General features: G+C 37.5%; 2 protein-coding genes across 4 annotated transcripts in view; one reads left to right on the top strand and one right to left on the bottom strand.

Annotated features, from left to right (window-relative positions):
- Positions 1-2012: 2012 nt before the first annotated feature.
- LOC108239184 (centriolar coiled-coil protein of 110 kDa) lies at positions 2013-12127 on the top strand. Of its 3 annotated transcripts, none has more exons than XM_017421756.3 (14): positions 2013-2273; positions 3660-3873; positions 4684-4806; positions 5465-6620; positions 6771-6892; positions 7157-7334; positions 7862-7971; positions 8927-9043; positions 9150-9251; positions 9332-9448; positions 9737-9810; positions 9930-9995; positions 10104-10163; positions 11113-12127. In XM_017421756.3, the coding sequence occupies exons 2-14, from the start codon at positions 3706-3708 to the stop codon at positions 11186-11188; spliced, it is 2469 nt and encodes an 822-aa protein (XP_017277245.1). In that variant the 5' UTR covers positions 2013-2273; positions 3660-3705; the 3' UTR covers positions 11189-12127. The 3 variants fall into 3 exon arrangements, with proteins under 3 accessions (XP_017277245.1, XP_017277243.1, XP_017277244.1); XM_017421754.3 differs by having other exon boundaries at positions 6729-6892; XM_017421755.3 differs by having other exon boundaries at positions 2014-2273; positions 6768-6892.
- Positions 12128-13026: 899 nt separating this feature from the next.
- Positions 13027-17398, bottom strand: part of LOC108239214 (nuclear GTPase SLIP-GC-like) — a 22157-nt gene continuing 17785 nt past the window's right edge. The window contains 12 exon segments of the mRNA XM_037978699.1: positions 13027-13984; positions 14103-14180; positions 14275-14356; positions 14512-14645; positions 14738-14846; positions 15055-15172; positions 15275-15429; positions 15518-15694; positions 16349-16470; positions 16551-16629; positions 16734-16824; positions 17281-17393. Of these exon segments, the coding sequence (XP_037834627.1) occupies positions 13935-13984; positions 14103-14180; positions 14275-14356; positions 14512-14645; positions 14738-14846; positions 15055-15172; positions 15275-15429; positions 15518-15694; positions 16349-16470; positions 16551-16629; positions 16734-16824; positions 17281-17393 (1308 nt within the window). The 3' untranslated portion in view covers positions 13027-13934.

Below are 17398 nucleotides of genomic sequence, written 5' to 3'. Positions count from 1 at the left end.
ACACCCCTGTTCAGACGCCGACACTGACTCAGACCCCGACTGTAACTTTAGCTAGACAAAACCTGAAAAACTGGATGCTTGTCATTTTCACAAAGGGTTGTGATGTGAGCTGATTGTCTCTGAGATCACGGGAGCACACTGTGTGAAAGGGAAGAAGACTGTGCCTGTGAACAGTAGACATCTGTGTCTGTGCTGTTGGCTCGTGGTGTTTGCTCCGTAGTTAAAGACCATGAAAATAATCATTTTATTCTTGTGTTTCTTTTGCTTTTTCCCTGTGCAGTCTCAGGACATGGATCGCTGTAAGTAAACCACACTGTACTGCTAACTCTATTTTCATCACAGTGATAGAGGTGGTAGTTTACTTGTGTCAGATGAATTATAGCTCTGCCCTGTTGATTCTTTGTTTTTGTTTTTTTGTCAGACTCCTACTGTGAGAGCTGTCTAACAGCAGCTCGAGGTAAACTTGCCTCTAAGCTTATGAATTTCTTTCTGAGATGCATGATTTTGTGGTATGAGTTGTATTTTCTTTAAGGCACAAAAAACAAATAACAGCATTATGCTTTCCAGAAATCGAGAGAGCCATAAAGGACGCCCCGGCTGAGAGCAGACACACAGTGATCGAGAAAATCCTCAGCTGGAGGTTGTGTGAGAAACTTCTTACTTTTCAAAATGACCATGTCGCCAAGGACAAAATGAAATCTATGTGCATGAGTTTGTTAGGTAAGACTATGAACAGTCAATAAATTTACAAAAAAATGTTTTCATTAGAGTTTAATCATTAACATTCACAAATATACATTCCAGATTCTCACCGGGACCAGTTTCGTACTGCTCTGATGAAAAATGAACCAAATAATTTGAGCATACTCTTGTGTTATGAGGTGTCCCATGCATGTGTTGGAGTTAAACGCAAAGCTTTTCAAGTAAGTCTTTAGTGTATAAAACACAGATATTACAATCTGACTAAACTACTATAACTATTATTTCTGTGACAGGATTCGAAAGCCACCTTTACAGAAACGGACATTGATGCTTTACTTCGGGAGAACAAGGAAAATGTGCGCTTTGCTCAGCCGGTAAATGCAGGTTCACCCGGACAGAAAAGGGATGAGTTGTGACACTGGAACAATATTACGCATTTATCAGTGTACTCTGTATTGCAGTGGTTTTGAATGTTTATTATAATAAAGAAAATGATGAAAAAAGAAACCATTAATCACGCTGAATATTTTACTTACTTGTCTGTCTGTCTGTTGTGAGCTTGAAGGTCATCTTGTTTTATGTAGAAGTTCCAGGAGAGCCCAGTTGTCTTTAAAACAGAATCTTAAGCTAAAAGCTAAAAAATTAGACAAACAGGGAATATCAAAACACATTACAAGTGCTGAATGGGTTCAACAGAACATATACAGTATCGTACTGCACATGAACTCAGGGACATTTATTACATAAAATACAAAAACTTAGTATTTTTCTGCAACCGATGACTTAAACTTATTTCTAAATTTACTGAACCAAAAGAGATAAATTGCTTCACATGCACAATCCAGCTCTAAGTCTAATTTCGCTTAAAAAAACAACTTCAAAATTTAGATATTGGCTCTAAGAGGCTCTATCTACAGACAGAGCTAAAATCAACAGACTTTCTGTAAATCTGAGGGTTTAGAGAGTCAGAACCTTGAAGTCATCATGGAACAGAAAACCCAACTTAAAACAAACCCACAATCTAATAAAAAAAAGTTCAGAGTTACAGATATAATTAAGTGAAATAAAGATTTGATCACATTTATTATGCCAGACATGGAAAACAAACAACAGTTCATGACATTTATACCACCTCAGACACCAGGAACTTTCTTGAATAATGAGCTATAAGGAGAGTTATTTGATGTACTTCGAATTAATCTATATAACTGATGCAAATTAAGATTAGAAAGCTGATTAATGTACAGAGCACGGGAGTTCTCGCGTTGAGTGAAAGCATAAAAATTCCGTGATAGAAATCTTCTAGAAAGGCAAGGTCGCGTGCGCCGTAATGGAACGTGACCCTCCCGCGTGCTCCTGTTGCTAGGAGGCGCTGTTGGAGCCCGGAAGAGCTGGAAATGCTGAAGGTGGTCATCATGATAGTTAAACCGAGATTGAGAGCGGGGAAACGGGGAGCTTCGCCGCTGAAGTCGCCGCTTTGAGCTTCTCGGTGACATCAGCGCTCGTCCCCGGCAGAAAGGAAACATGACGGCAGGGTTTGCCTTTCTTCTTTTTCTTCATTAAAACTGCAGGTACGAACACGCACGCGCTCATCTGCTGTCATTCTTCACGGCGCATTTTGGACAGCAAGGTCCGTCTAGCTCCTGAAAATACCGCGGTCGTCGCTCGAATATCGCCTTACCAACCTTAAGCTTGCTTCGTGTTACAAAGGGACTAAATTAAACCCGTTCCCAGCCGTGCTGCGCTGTCCCTGAGCAAATCAGGCAGCTGTGGGGGTTAGGCTACAGCAGCATCATGTAGCTCAGTTCAGACCCAACCAAAACCTTTTTTATTGTTAAATGTCATCCACATACAGCTTTGCACCCAGAGTCTAACACCCTATTACATGATTGGCCTTTGGGATTGAATGCAGACAGACATTTCAGAAAATAGAAACTGTATTGATTAGACACACAATCCCATCTGCTTCTTCATGAGGCATGGAAATAAAAGGAGTCATCAGCCAACAGGAAGGAATGGCAAGAATGTGATGAGTGTGATAAAACATAAGCCACAAAGACCCTCCTTTGTTATAGATCACATGTGTCAAACTCAAGGCCAGCTGGCCAAATCTGGTCCTTGTTGGACGTTTTTAATCTGCCCCCACTTCCCCCAAGATAATATTTCATATGTATTAGATCTGGCCCACCAATCTGTGATTTTTCTATCGCTTCTCATTTTGCTTGCAAAACGAGCATATTTAGTGTAGATTTCTCATGACAGTCAGCCAACTTTGAAAACCAAGAAAAATAAGTTGGAATTCTTCCGTAATCTTTGATTTTGACGTAGAGAGAGCAACAGAGAATGTCAGATAAGACCGTTCAAACTCTTGCAGGTGAACTTGCAGCCGAGAAGAGATGTCATATAATGTTAGTCAGAGCAAAAGAGGGTTGGCTTTAACTATCTTTTTCTGTAATCTCTTTTTATTTCAAAGTCAAATGTTTGGATTTTTTGTGAGTTTTTTGTTCTATTTTTACTTATTTAAAGGATTATGATAAAATGTAATACTAAGCAATATAATAGGTAAAAGTTTCTGATAGAGAATAAGGCATTAAAATGAATGCCAATGTAACTTTTTAATTTTTCTTTCTTTATTCATTAGGTTGTGTATGTTTTTAAATTCAACATTAAATGTCATTGAGAATAGGTAATTTGTAGTTTTGTATGAATAATTTGACATATTGCATCTAAAAAACAAGATTAATGTATATTTTTTTTCAATAATATTGGTTGAGATTGGGCCTTGGCTAAGACCAAGTTTTAAATTTTGGCCTGCTTGTGTGACTGCGTTTGACACCCCTGTTGTAGGTGATTCCTCCTGTTTTTTCCCCTTACAGTATTATTTCCAGATGCTTTTCCGCTGTAGTCACATTCTCACATTGTAACCTAATTCCATATCATCTGTTTGATCTGAACAGCTTGGCGACGAGGCTACATGGTGTGTGCTTCCTGCCCTGGGAGCGGATGTGTGGGTGTTCGGGGATGGAGAGCTATGAGGAGTTCTGTCTACGGAGTTTGGCCATACTGCAGGAGGAGGGGAAACTCAAGAGGAAGACATGTGAGCCATTGTATTCCCTTAAAGCAGCTCGCTCAGCCATCTACTTTCATGGGAAAGCCATTCTTTCACCTCTGGTAAGGAAGAAATAAACAAGCATGAGTACTAACTAAGATCATGTCATGAGGTGGTGGTAGAACTGACCCAAATGCAGGCAAGCAGGAAGCAGGTGGACGAGCTGAAATCTTAAAAATTTGATCACAAAATTGGTAGAAATTGAAGGCAAGAACTAGATCATTAAACAGCTAGCACAATGATCTCATAAAGAAGTGTGGAAAACAAGGAGTGTATATACTGTGAGACGTTTTGATTGATGAAATGCTCAGTTAGTTTCTGCACTCTCTCCTGCTACAGATGCAGTTTTGCATCTCTTTAATTCACGTCTTACACTTCTCAGTTACAATGCCAAAAACTTGTATGAGAAACATCCTCAAAAATTCTCTGTGAGGCCTACAGTGCCTAACATTTCTGTCTAACACATCTGTCCTGCAGCTGATATTTGGCTTGCCATTACAGGGATCGCACAAGAACAGCCTGGAACAATAAAAATAACATCTCATTGAAAGGAATTGGCTCTATGGGCCTCACCTGTGATTCTCTCGCTAAAACAAGTCAAAAGGTTTCTTGTGAGAAGAGTCTAATTAAATCAGCAGTTGGCACAGAAAAAAAAGAAGCGATGAGGCAACTCAGGGCTGTTCTGAAAACCCATTTGCTCCTGACTGCTGACATAATGGGTTCTTTGAATTACTCACATGGAGAGGCCAGTGTCAGGATCTCCTCTACTGACATGTGGATGGTAGAGATCAATACTAAGGTTTTTCTTTTCTTTTGATAGAACAAATGTCACTCAAATATTGTAAAGATGCCTATCTATATATTTTTTTCAGCTGAGTGCAGAGCAGCGCACTGAGATGTGTGGCTACAGACGAAGGGCGATCCAGCTGGAACTGGACAGACAGAACGAGCAGAGAAACAAGCTGTTGGCTCGAGTTGAGAACATATTGGATCAGGTCAGTGGCACAGAGTATGGTCCTGGACACAGGCCTGTGGGGTGTTCCAGTGGAAAAAAGAAAACCAAAACACTGGTGACACATGTATAATGTAAGTTGTATTGCGCATTAAAAAAATGTGTAGCCATGCCTCATACTGATGCTATAGAAAATCATACAATTTTGCACTTGCTTCATTTATTAATTTAAAAAATATGACAGGTTTCTGTATTTCTTTTGCTTCATGAAGATTTTTCACATTCATGCTTCATTTAGGAATTAGGCTGAGTACCAAAATGCGAGTTATACTTTGTCCCACAGTCTCTGGTGATATCAACAGAGGTAAATACAAAAGAGTCTGATTTAACTCTTTGACCAGGGGACTGAGCTGTATTTTTTTTACCTGATTATAGCCATGTTTTGTTAACAAGTCACGTAAAGCAACAAAGCTCTCTCACAAATTTGCTTTAGTCATCTTTAAATGAAAGTAGGTCTGTAGAATTTTTTTATTATGACTTTTTTTTCTTCCCAGAATACAAATCGAGATGTGATGAAATGCAAACCTTCAGGTTTTAATCTACTGAAGCTAGGACAAATAATAGCTGAAGAATTAAAATCATTTTTACATAAATTAGTCCCTCTGTATGACAGGCTTATTATTTGTTATTATTTTTCACAGGCACGTGAAGCACCAAGTGAAAAGACGCTGCCAGTGTCTAAATCTGCGACTGTCAGTGGGTATACTTTGGTCACTGACTCACCTGGACTTCCCAAAGATCCTGAATTCAGGCCAAAGGCAGTCGAGCAGTCCGTTACTCCAGTCTCTGAGATCCCCATTTTTAATGGTTGCAAAGTAGATGTAAAGGTAGAGAAGCAAGAGAGGAGTGAGGAGGAAGAAGAAGAGGAGGAGGAAGATGAGGACATTAGCTTGGACAGCCTACTTAAGAGATCAAGGGAATATGTGAAGCGAGAGCAGAGTCAGCAAGGATCAAAAGTTGTCTCAGTTAGCCGGACTCCCCCACCTGAGACTGTTTCTGTCAAAGAGCAGCAGAGCTGTAGCCCCATCGGGGACACAGGAGTTGAGTTTGGATTCAGTCTGCACCATAGCCCGGTTGGCCCACCTCCGATCCAGCACCAATGCTTTTATGACCTCAATCCTCAAAATTCTGTTGCGCTTGCATCTAGTAAACCAGAACGATATTCTTCTCTCCCAAGTCCTGAGTCCTGCATTAGTCCTCGTCCTTGTAGACGCAAACCACGGCCGGTTTCTACAGGGAACATCCACATTACATTTCCTGTTGGACCAGCAGACCTTGTCCCTCGAAGCCCGGGAAGGTCAGGAGAAGGTGCTTGCATGGCTGATTGGGGGGAGACGGGTTCAATGTCAACAGGTCTGTGGAGCTTAGAGACAAGAGACAGAACTTCCAGGATTGGAAACCGTCGATCCAGTCATTGCAGTACCAGTCCAGTGCAGGAAAATGGAGGCCCTGTTAGTGTCTCTGTACCCAGCTCCATGACACACCATGACCACCTGGCTGTGGGATTTCGCCGGCGCTGTCACACGTTGGACAGCCAACTGGATACCTACCAGTCTGGAGCTGAGCCTGTGGACCGCAGCCAGGAAAGGGTCCCTCGCTTCATGGCAGGTGTTATGTGGCTGGGTCCAAATAGGCGCGCCCCTTCAGCTCCTTTAAACCAGTCATACGAGGTAGAAAATCCATCTCCATCTCTGCTAAGGTCACGTGTGACTCCTGATGACTCTCATGGGTCAAATAACGGCAAGAAAACACCAACCGTTCTGAGAAAAACATCTGAAACACAATCCAGCAAGACGGGTGAGTCATAAATATTTCAACACTTTAACTTTTTTTGTTTTCAGTTTTAAAATATTTTCAGTTGAAACTGTGTTTTTCTAACTGCAACAATTGTTTCTCCAATTCCAGCCTCTGATGGTTCAGCCTATCTTTATTTCTCTACATTAGCAGAGGAGGCCCAGTGGCGAACTCAGGCTCTGGAGGACATACAAAGACACCTAGAGGAGGAACATGCCCTGCAGATTTCTCTGCTCCTTGCCGAGCATGAGAAGGAGCAACAGCGCCTTCGTCTGGTCAGTACAAAGAATCACACAGTAGCTTTTTTTTTTACTTTGGAGTGGATGGCAATGACAGTATATTTTAACTTTTATTTAATTTTTTTTTCAAGTTAATAAAACAACAGCAAAATTGTCAATATTTTTTCCATAGAATGCAAATGGGAAACAGTTTACATTACAGTTTTGAAAATAATTATATGTGCTTATAAATTAATTTGTCTATGTTTGGTTATTTATTTTTAAAAGCAATGTTTCTATATTTGATATGCTTGTGTTTAGGAGCTTGAGGAGACAGAGAGAAGACTGAAGGAGCAGGAGAGTGCGAGGCCTGTAAATGGGGAGTCCTGTGTTTGGAATGGCAGATCTGTGAGTGGCAGCTGCCCTCTTATGAGCCCCTCCTGTCCACGACTGAGCCCCATCCACACACCGCCTGAGTGGTCGGCTGGACACACGTTAGGTACCAGTTCACCTACTGCTGTGCTTTTTTTCATTGTTACATATTTTTTCATTTGTATATTTTATTTTATTACATAATTTTTTTTACATATTACATTATTTTGTTGAACGTGCTTAAAGAAGCAAAACCTTAGTAAGCTAACAGATGTACTGTATTTCAAGCAATATATTCAGACATTTGAATATATATATATATAAACAGCTAAGATACTGCGTAGAACCCTCAGGCTTGCCTCTGCTAAAGGACCCAAGCTCGAAGTGAAAAAGTTGAACAAATAGGGCGAGATGGAAATTTTATATATATATTTAAAGACATTTAGTTCATGTTTACCAGAAACCATAATTTGTATATTTAAATAAGATGAAAACATGTTTTTGTAATTTACAGACTCTGATAGTAAAAGAGTGACTTGTTCCCTGAAGTTTCTCAGCAAAACCTTTTACAAATATTAAAAAAAGGTCTGTAAATAGAATACTTGTTGTGCAGTAACTGACTGTATTGGAAGTATTGGATGTTTCTTCTTACAGGTTTTTCCAGTCATGTTCCATCCAGTGTTACATCTCCCTCCATCCAGCCTGCTGGTTGTCTGTGGGGGTCTTCTTGGACAGCTAACAAACCACGGGCAAGGCTCAGTCTGGTTGGTATCAACTGAAAGTAAATGTGTGTACTTGAACCCAAATTGTCTGTCAAGTTGCAGACTAAACCCTGTAAAACGTCTGAGTACATCCAAGTATAGGCAGGTTTACTGTGATTCAGTCATCGTTAAATAAAACGTAGTACTGTGCTTAGAAGAGCTGAGATAATTTGTTTCCTCAGACAGAGATGAGCATTACCTATTTCAGAGAGACCTGTACAATACCGACATGGGAAGGATATGTTTGATATGTACACATCACGCACCACATTATATGTGCTTACATTCAATAAAAATATTAAAACTTGGATTTATTTATTTCTTATACTGACCTGGAAACATTTTCAGTTTCAAGCTGATAAAGCTTCTAACAGTCATAGTGTAAATGAATGAAGAAGTGTCCTCATTACAAATTTGTACTTTGATATCATTAACACACAGATAACAAACAGAAGAGAAGCATGTTTACTATTTTATTACTATTTTGTTTCCTGTAATAGCAGGATTTATTTTTAATGAAGTTGTGGGAGAGAAATTTCTGCAAATATTTGGTGAATGAAAGATTTCTGATTTTCCTCTTTAATATGCAGCACATATTATATTTTGAATAGGAAACAGATTTGGACTGCAGGCAGGTCAGTCAAGCACTTGGGATGTGTTCTTTGTTATGTGTTCCTTGTTATATTTTTGTAATTAAGACAATGCCGTAGATCTCTATGTACCATCATAGACCATCATACAAAATGACAAATCACAACCTGTCTTTTTTGAAAATCCAAAACCTTTGGTGGATGCTACTTTTACACCCAACACTGACACGCTCACCTTTCACCAATGAATCTCCTCATTGTAGAATTATCGAGTAAAAAGCTCCAACACATTTCTAAATTTAGTTTGAATTAGTTGTTGCTCTTTGGTTTTAGTCTCATCTTTTTTGTGCCCTTGCTGTGAATTGCAGGTTTTGACCGCCGAGCATCAGAAAGCGTTCTGTCAAATTGGTGCCATCATTCGCGGATTCCTCGTTCGACGACTTCTCAAAACGGAGAAGGTCAAACACCTGCGCCAAACCATCCTGGTGAGCTCACATCCTTATATTCACACAAAAGAGAGCACAGTTAAAAAAGAACACTGTTCTTATTAAGGACAAACCCCTAATAGATGCATGTTGTTGTTGTCTTTAGGATACGCAGGAATTCATCCGTTCATTTGAGACTGAAGCTGCACAGAAAAGAGGGACCTACTCAGCACAAGATCTCTCCCTGCAGGAGAGAGTCCGAGCCCAGGTGGGATTCTGTCTTCACTCTCTATACACAGCAGATGTCCTACTTCCTTTGTGTTTATGTGTGCATCATACGCCCCACAGTTACGTGCAGCCTTGTATGACGTCCATGACATCTTCTTTGAAATGCCTTTGAGCGATCGATTAGCAGTTCTGCAGCAGGACAGGGAGCTACGTGCAGAGAGGAGTCTTCGAGACCTGGTAATCCAAAACACTATTCTTCTTTTTTAACTCTAGTTTGTTAAACACTGTTAGCTCATAGGCACCAGTGTAAAATATATATACCTGCATGTCATAAATTTAGGTATTTGTGATGAATCTTTCAGCACAGCTGAGTGGGTAAATGTTGTTTAGACAACTGTCCAAACAACATTTTATGTGACATTGTATTATGGTGTCCTGGTAAGATTTACAGAAATTTGACTTGTGTGTCTTGTGCTGACAAGTTTGTTGTTTCTGTTTATAAGTTTTCATTTTCTTCTTCTGCAGGAGAAAGCCAAATCTCCCAAAGAGAGAGTGTCTCTCTCTGCTGCCACACAGAGGTCTCTGGACAGGAAAAAGAGGTGAGACAGGAAGTGAGAACACAGCTGTGCATGTGATATTAGATGTGATTTGAGATGGTTTTATTTTAGTTCTGATAAGGAGCTCCAGTGATCAGTCTTTGTATGTATTAATTCTTTAGGGCAGGGGAATCCCCAGCACAGGTCAGGAAGGTGCAGCACAAGCCAAAAAGCCCCACTACCAACAGGTTTCATATTTATTTTATTACATTTTTTTAATTTCTATGTTTGTGTGATGTATTCTTTATGATCACCACATTGTATCAAAATATGTTTTATTTTTTTCTTTCTTCCAGAATTCAGAAGCCAAGTCAAGGCCAGAATTCATCTGCTCCAGGCCAGCTGAACCGCCAGGGGTGAGTTTGTACATTTAAGTTTCACTATTTCAAATGCACAAAACACAATCTTTTGTCTATTGTAAACTAGATAAACAACTGTTTTCAATGAAACATGCCTTTTTACCTGCTAAAACATAGATTGTTTTTGTTTACTTTTGCCATAATTAACAAGGAAGTGCATTAAGCTCACTAAATATTTCACTTTGTGTTTTTTAAATCTCATGAATTAAGACCAACATAGTTATTTAACCTACCATATTTTCCTGACTGTAAGGCGCACTTAAAAGCCTTCAATTTTCTCAAAAAACGACAGTGCGCCTTATAATCTGGAGCGCCTTTTGTATGTAAGAAGTTGTAATGTTTTAGTACGACTTTGGTAAACTACAAAGCCGCACTGCTTGCAGCATTTAGGCTCAGTTATAGTCGCACAGGGCTCTGCACACGGCGTGCAGGCCTGAGCGAGCACTGTAGGACTTTATACTTGACACTTACGTCGGTGCAGTATTCTCCGAAAAGACGGGGGGCTGTTTTGTTTTGCTTAATGCAAATTATAGTCTGGTGCACCTTTTATATATGACAAAAGTTAAAAAATGGACCATTCATTGACAGTGCATCTTAAAATCCAGCTTGTTTATAATAACAAGCCATTTTTAGTTGGAATAAATTGCACTAAATAGCTCATGAATTAAATTCAGTCTCATGAAGCATCAACATGTCTTTCATTTCCATGTGAACAAGTACAATGATACTTGTGTACAAATTTCGTAAGAATATCGTATACATAAACTATTCTTCAAAAATACATGGAACTATACTTAAATTTGATCCTTTCTGAATTGAAAATAACTGTATAATTAATAACTCACTTACTATAACTGAAAGTATGCATCACTGTTGTAAATGAGCATGTGAGTTTCTGAAGAAACTGATGCCTTTAAAGTCATCACAGTGGCTGTTTTGTTTTTAGGAGCTGGTACAAAAAGACTCCAGAAGAGAGAGTGAGGCGCTCTGACAACCTGAAGAAGCAGCACTCTCTGGGTTAACGCCCAACACATCACCGCCTGACCTGTGAACTTGAATTTTTAATCTTTTACTACAAATCTTGAACCACTGGAACTTTTTTTTTTTTTGCGCTGCTAATAACATGATTGTTTTCATTCTAATGTATGAAGTGGAAATGATTGTATTCACCTCCATATTTTAGCCCACTGATAAACACGATCACAGAGCTATTGGTTTGACTGTTGCCTCTTGTTGAAACTTTTTTGTGAGTGTTAAAATCTGATTGTTTACCTAGAACGTCATGTGAGTTGAGTATTTACCAAGCAGCTGTATGCAGGCTGAATGTCAGAGACAAAAAGAGAAGTTAGAGGAAGAAACGTGCCTGAGAACTACACCTCAGCCATCTGTTGTATTTTAGCATGCTTCTGCTGTATTTATCAGATGTGTTCACAAACATGAAGAGCTTATACCTGTAAGGAAATTTACAGTTTTATGATCTCCGTCACATACTGTAGTTATATAAATATAGTATTTAGGTGTGATGAATACATGAATGTGTGTAGATTTTTTGTTCAAGGGCTTTGAGTACCTTTGTATCTTTTCAGGAGTTAATGGTGCTGAGTATAAAGTACTTTGAGACATTTAATTGTGTTTCACCATTGGCTTCACTTAATGCCTATTTTAAAAAAATATTTGAATATATTGTTTACATGCTGCTGTGATGTTATTGTAATGTAGTTTCTCATAAAGATGTCGACCAGACATTTGAATTGCATTTTTTATGCTGTTGCTTTCCTCTGAGATTGCTGGGAACAAATTTAATTCATGTTTTGCAATGCAACATAAAATGTTGTTTGGACAATTATTCTGCCAAATGCTTAAAAAGCAGTGTTAAGTGTTGCCACAGTGAGGTGCTTTTATGTGCTGCTTGTCAACTGGAAACTGAACTTGCTCAGTTAAAAATTCATAGAAGACATGGACACTTTTGTGCACAACACTGGATGCTTTGTACCATTTTTTTTTTTTTAGCAGACCGTTGCACTTTTCAGTAAAGACCTGGCTGAATTCAGCCCATATTTCCCCACCCAGACCTAGTAGAGTCTTCCACGGCAGGTAAGAATCAGCAGAGGTGGCGTGAATACCTGGAACTTTCACAGACTGTGTCAGAGAATCTGCTTTGGATAGCAAGTACCTCTGTCTCTGTACGCCTTTGCAGAATACTTGGTTTCATGTTAGTGAGACTACTCCATTTGTTGCAATTTCTTACTGTATTTCATGGTTCACCACAAATCACTGCTAAAAGAGATGCATTAGCATTAGTTTTTAAATCAAGTTTTAGTTACAAACTGATTATGCTAATACTATGTAAACAGGATGTCCTTTTCTAAGTCTGACCAGAAGTTTTATAATTTATAACGTATTAGAAAAAAAGAATTATAATTATTATCACTGAAGCAAGCAAAAAAACAAAATAAAACACAGAAACAAACAGTTTTCTAAGTCTATCCAGTAATACGTTCTCTCCTGACTTCATAAATTCATGTAAAAAATGAAAACTTGGGAGAATTTATTGCCATATTTAATCTCTAAATGACCCACGTTCCACTTGCACTTCTTGGTTTGGACTACAGGGCCTTGCATTTTAATGATGTTGCTTTCAATGTCTGATCTTAATTTAATCCATTTCCTCAACCAGTAAAATGTTCTCAGTGCCACTGGCTGCAACACCAGCCCAAAGAATGATTGTTCTGCTCCTGTGCTTAACAGTTGGACAGATGATGTTCTCTTCTTAGGTTTTCATTAAAGTAGTGTTGCTGAAGAAAAATAAACAAAAACAGACAATTCTCAATATTTTTGTAAAATGAAAACAAAACACAAGTGCACTTTATCTGAAGGTTTATTGGAAGGCACTTTATATCAAATAAATGTATGCGGTTAGAATTCACTTGCATTAAAAATTAATTAAAAATTGCATTAGAAATTTCAGCACAATAAAATTTGCAATAAAGATAAAAAATACAAAATCCCTCTTTTCATTTTTCATGTGAACACCAATAATAAAGGGAAAAAGAAATTGGTCTCTTTGTTGCATGTGTAATAAAAAAAATTAAAACTTTTCTAAAACAAAGCATCTCAAATCTGTTTTTGTAAAATCATGCCTACATAATGAACTAAATATAATGTAGATATTAATTTTCACCATTTCTAAAATTAACTGATCTTAAAAGCATAAAACACAAAGTAATAAACCAACACTTATATAATAAAAGTTATGATAAAATAATAAAGACTGATAGAAGAACCTTGAGCTTATATCTGGGTATTTTTAAACACAATGAAATAAAAAATAACACGTGAAACCTCGAGTTAGGTGTGAATGTCCACCTTTTACATTTTTCTTTATGAGTCTAATAAAAGGTAAGAAAACAAAGATAGAAAATCGTAAATGTAAAAATAAAATCAAACGAAGCATTTAAAGATCTCTTAAAAAGACATGAATTACAAAGTGTGAAAATAACAGAACACTAAAAAATACAGGAGTAAAAAGCATCACATTAGAGGGCTCGGTGGTGCTGGTGTGATGGCAGCCTCACTTCTGTCAGCCCGCCCCAGGGCAGCTGTGGCTACAATGTAGCTCACAGCTATCAGTGTATGAATATGTGAATGAATGGGTGAAGCGCTTTGGGGTTCCTGGACTAGATAAAGCGCTATACAAGTACAAGCCGTTTATCATTTTAGTCACAATTTTTCACATTTGGTTCATACATGTCACGTTTCTTTTCTTCTTCAAGGTTTGTGTTGTGATGATGAATCCTGGTATCCTGGATTCAGGGCAGCTGTTTGATTGAAAAAATACAAATGTAATTAAAAACTTAGTAAAACTGGTCAGAGAAAAAAAAAACATTTCAAAATTATGGCCATTTATAAATTTTAGTGGTATAAACAAATCTTTACCCATTTTAAGATCTTTCTTCATTTGAATCTTCAGCTCATTGTAGAGTTTCTGTACCTCCTCCAGCTCTGATGTGACATCTAATAAAATAATTTAAATTTGCTGTTTGTTTTATCAAACATTTACTGAATTGTTTGTTATCTGTGTATATGATCTAAATGGCTTTTGCTTTACCTGGACTTGATTGGTAATTGGTCCTGAGGGAGAGCTTAATATATTTCTTCAAGTAGCCCTCCAGATATCCAGGGATTTCCTTCTAATTCAGGATTAAAATCTTTATCACTCTTTGCAAAGTCATAAATTGAGTTCAGGTTAAACTGATTCACAAATACAAGTTAATTAATTGTTAAATGTGGGATTAGATTAGGAAACAAAACTGCAGTTTCACAGTTTTAAATAAATGCAACAAACCGTCAAGCTTCTCAGCTCATGCAACATCGCCTTTTTAGCCTCTTCAAACATGGTGTCCTGTAATGCTTGTACATGATTCTTTATTGTTCCTATCATGTTCTTCAACGTGTCCTTTCCAGTAAAGTTTGCTGCCTCTGCAAATCAAAATAAAAAATGATGTAGAAATTGTTTTTACACACACAGATCTGTGTGTGTGTGTGCTGGTCTTTCTTACTAATATACTTACTTTCATAGCATTCTTTCATGGCATTTGTAATTGTCTCAGTTAGATGGCAGTAGATTTTTTTCTTGCGGTCTCGAATTACTTTGTTCAGTCTTGTCTTGATTTTTTTTTCCTAAGAGAAATATTAGAAATAAAAAACAGTTTGTTTATCAGCAAAAACTAAATTATTTACAGGTTTCATTGTAACACCATGTAAGAATTCCTGTCTGTCTTGTTTCTGATTAGTTTTAAAGCTGAATTTAGTTTTTGAAGAAAAGGTATCATCCTAGTGAATATAAATTCATTCATTCATCAAAATGTTTTTTGTTGTTGTTCTTTACCACTGTCTTGAGAAATATCAGCTGCAGTTCCACATCTTTGTACTTCTTTTTCAGGTTTTCAGTGCCAAGTGAAAACTTATCGATGGCTCCATTGAAAGGACCACATTTGGTTTCATTTCTGAAACATTTTAATACATTGGAATGTTTTAAAATTTCAAAATGAACATTTTTATATGTTAATAATTATAAAACACTGGTTTTGTGTTCGTTAAGTTCTTACGGGAAGGTCTTCCTGAACTCCTCATCAATGCATTCAGTCAGGAATGAAGATAACTTCATGTTGAGGTTTATTTCTTTCTTTTTTTTGGGTTTGTAGATGCCATCATTTTCGACCACACACTTCAGTACCCTGTGAAAACCACCGCGGCGCTTTTTCTAAAGAAAACATAAATGGGAGAAATATTTTAAATATATATATAGAGGAAGTTAAAGTTTACTTCATACTTACTAAAAGAACACATACCGGAGGATTGATGAAAAACTTCAGCCTGTTTTCCCATGATCGTTTGGATTTTTCAACCCCCTCGCTCAGCTTTTTTTCAAAAGCTTCCTCGGCTGCCTTCATTGCTTCTTTGACTGAAACAAGTTGATTTCTTATGTTTTCATCAAGCTCTTGACACACATCTTTACTTTTGCCAGCCTAAAACAAACATAAACAAAACAAAAACAACATTATAATAATTATGAACTATTTTTTAATTGAGTCAAGATATTTTGTTGCTGAAACCATGCAACCAATCTTTAAGAAAATGTCCGCTTTTAAAGCTACAGCTTTTAGGAGTCAAATTTAAAGTAAACCTTGGCGTTTAAGCTGCCATTAAAATGTTGCTTTATGTAGAGTCCAACAAACTAATTTAGCTAAGATTTGTCTGTTCAGTGTACCTTACTAAAGTGCACTATTAATCACTGAAACCTTTTTGAAAGGTGGGGGTAATAATTATCCTCTGCTGAGTTTGGGTCTCTCTTAAGGGCTATCTGAGAAGGAGACCCAGGAAGGATTACATATCCTCTCTGGCCTGGGAACACCTTGAGATCCCCCAAATGGAGTTGGAGAGTCTCCCTGGGGAGAGGGATGTCTGGGTTTCCCTCCAAAATCACTTGCTTCCACAACCTGACCAAGTATTAGCTGCAGATGATGGATGGATGGATGGATGGATGGATGGAATATGTTTAGCAAATATACATTTTTTTTAATGTCCGTTGTAGTAAACAACCATGTGATCGAAATGATCTTATCCCTTTTAGTAAAGTGTTTTGTTATAATACAAAAGTAGTTTATTTTTCCTGATCTTACCACATCTCTCAAACAGGATCCTTGAATCAAAGACAGGATCCCACGAGCTCCAGACACATAGTTCAATGTCTCAGAGTGCTTGTCATTGAGATTCTGCAGAAAATCCTGAAGCTTGGGTATTTCTGTGAAAACAAATGCATGTTTGTCTTTTTCTTACAGCATTATTTTTCAGTACTGGTATATATTTTCTTACTTAACTTACCAGTCTCCTCTAGACTTAGATGTTTCCTGTTTTGAAACCATTTGGAGCTCACCGTGAATACTTCAAAACTGAAGTGGTTCTAGAAAAATAAAAAACGGGACAAAATTATCCTAGGTTTTTTTTTTGTTGTTGTTGAAACCAATTTCTATGTTTCTGTGTATTCTGTAAGAATTTAAAGCATACCATTTTCTTTAGTTTCTTGAATTCTTTTCTCATGCTTTCCTTTGCTTTTTCATTTCTGTTTAACACAAACCTCCGAATTGCATCTGTTGACCTGGAAGAAAAGATATATGGTTCTAGAGAGTTTTGAACTGTTAAGAGTTTAATGTTTCAGCATTATTCTGATCCACAACATACAGATCACTTGATAAGGGTCTGTGCTTTATACTTAAAGGATAAAATTGAACACAAATTGTAAATCACATGTAAAATGTAAAATACTTGAGTGTTAACTTAGGAGAATGTTCATTTAAATTCTGTAAAGTCAAATTTTTCTGGGAAATTGATAGGCTACAAGTTGTTCTTTAGAATTTGTTTGCATGTGTTACTATGTGATGTTTTGTCCATTCTGGCCTTTTTTCAAGACTAAAAATCCTAATAGCACAATGAAGCCATCCTACATCCACCAAATTGTGTAGTGTTACAGTATTACATTGAAAAAAAGTTTTGAATTTGCAACAAATGCAGCGTAAAAAATCAAGAATTAATAATCCTTAATTAATTCACTTACCATTCATCAACATCATCAAACTGATCAGACTTGGTGCAGATAAAGTGAATATAGTGACACTCGCCACCATTTCCAAGCAGAGAGTTAGCACTTGTCAGGATTTCCCAGCATTCCTTTT

This window comes from Kryptolebias marmoratus, linkage group LG12, assembly GCF_001649575.2.
Source record: "Kryptolebias marmoratus isolate JLee-2015 linkage group LG12, ASM164957v2, whole genome shotgun sequence".
Lineage (NCBI taxonomy): Eukaryota > Metazoa > Chordata > Actinopteri > Cyprinodontiformes > Rivulidae > Kryptolebias > Kryptolebias marmoratus.
This window is presented reverse-complemented; position numbering and strand designations above follow the sequence as displayed.

What these genes read in the sequence shown, in the direction of transcription:
- LOC108239184 (XM_017421754.3), top strand. Translation starts at nt 3,706, where the DNA reads ATGTGTGGGTGTTCGGGGATGGAGAGCTATGAGGAGTTCTGTCTACGG. An exon ending in AGCAACAGCGCCTTCGTCTG is followed by an intron (nt 6,893 to 7,156) that starts GTCAGTACAAAG and finishes GCTTGTGTTTAG; the next exon opens with GAGCTTGAGGAGACAGAGAG. An exon ending in TCTCTGGACAGGAAAAAGAG is followed by an intron (nt 9,811 to 9,929) that starts GTGAGACAGGAA and finishes TTAATTCTTTAG; the next exon opens with GGCAGGGGAATCCCCAGCAC.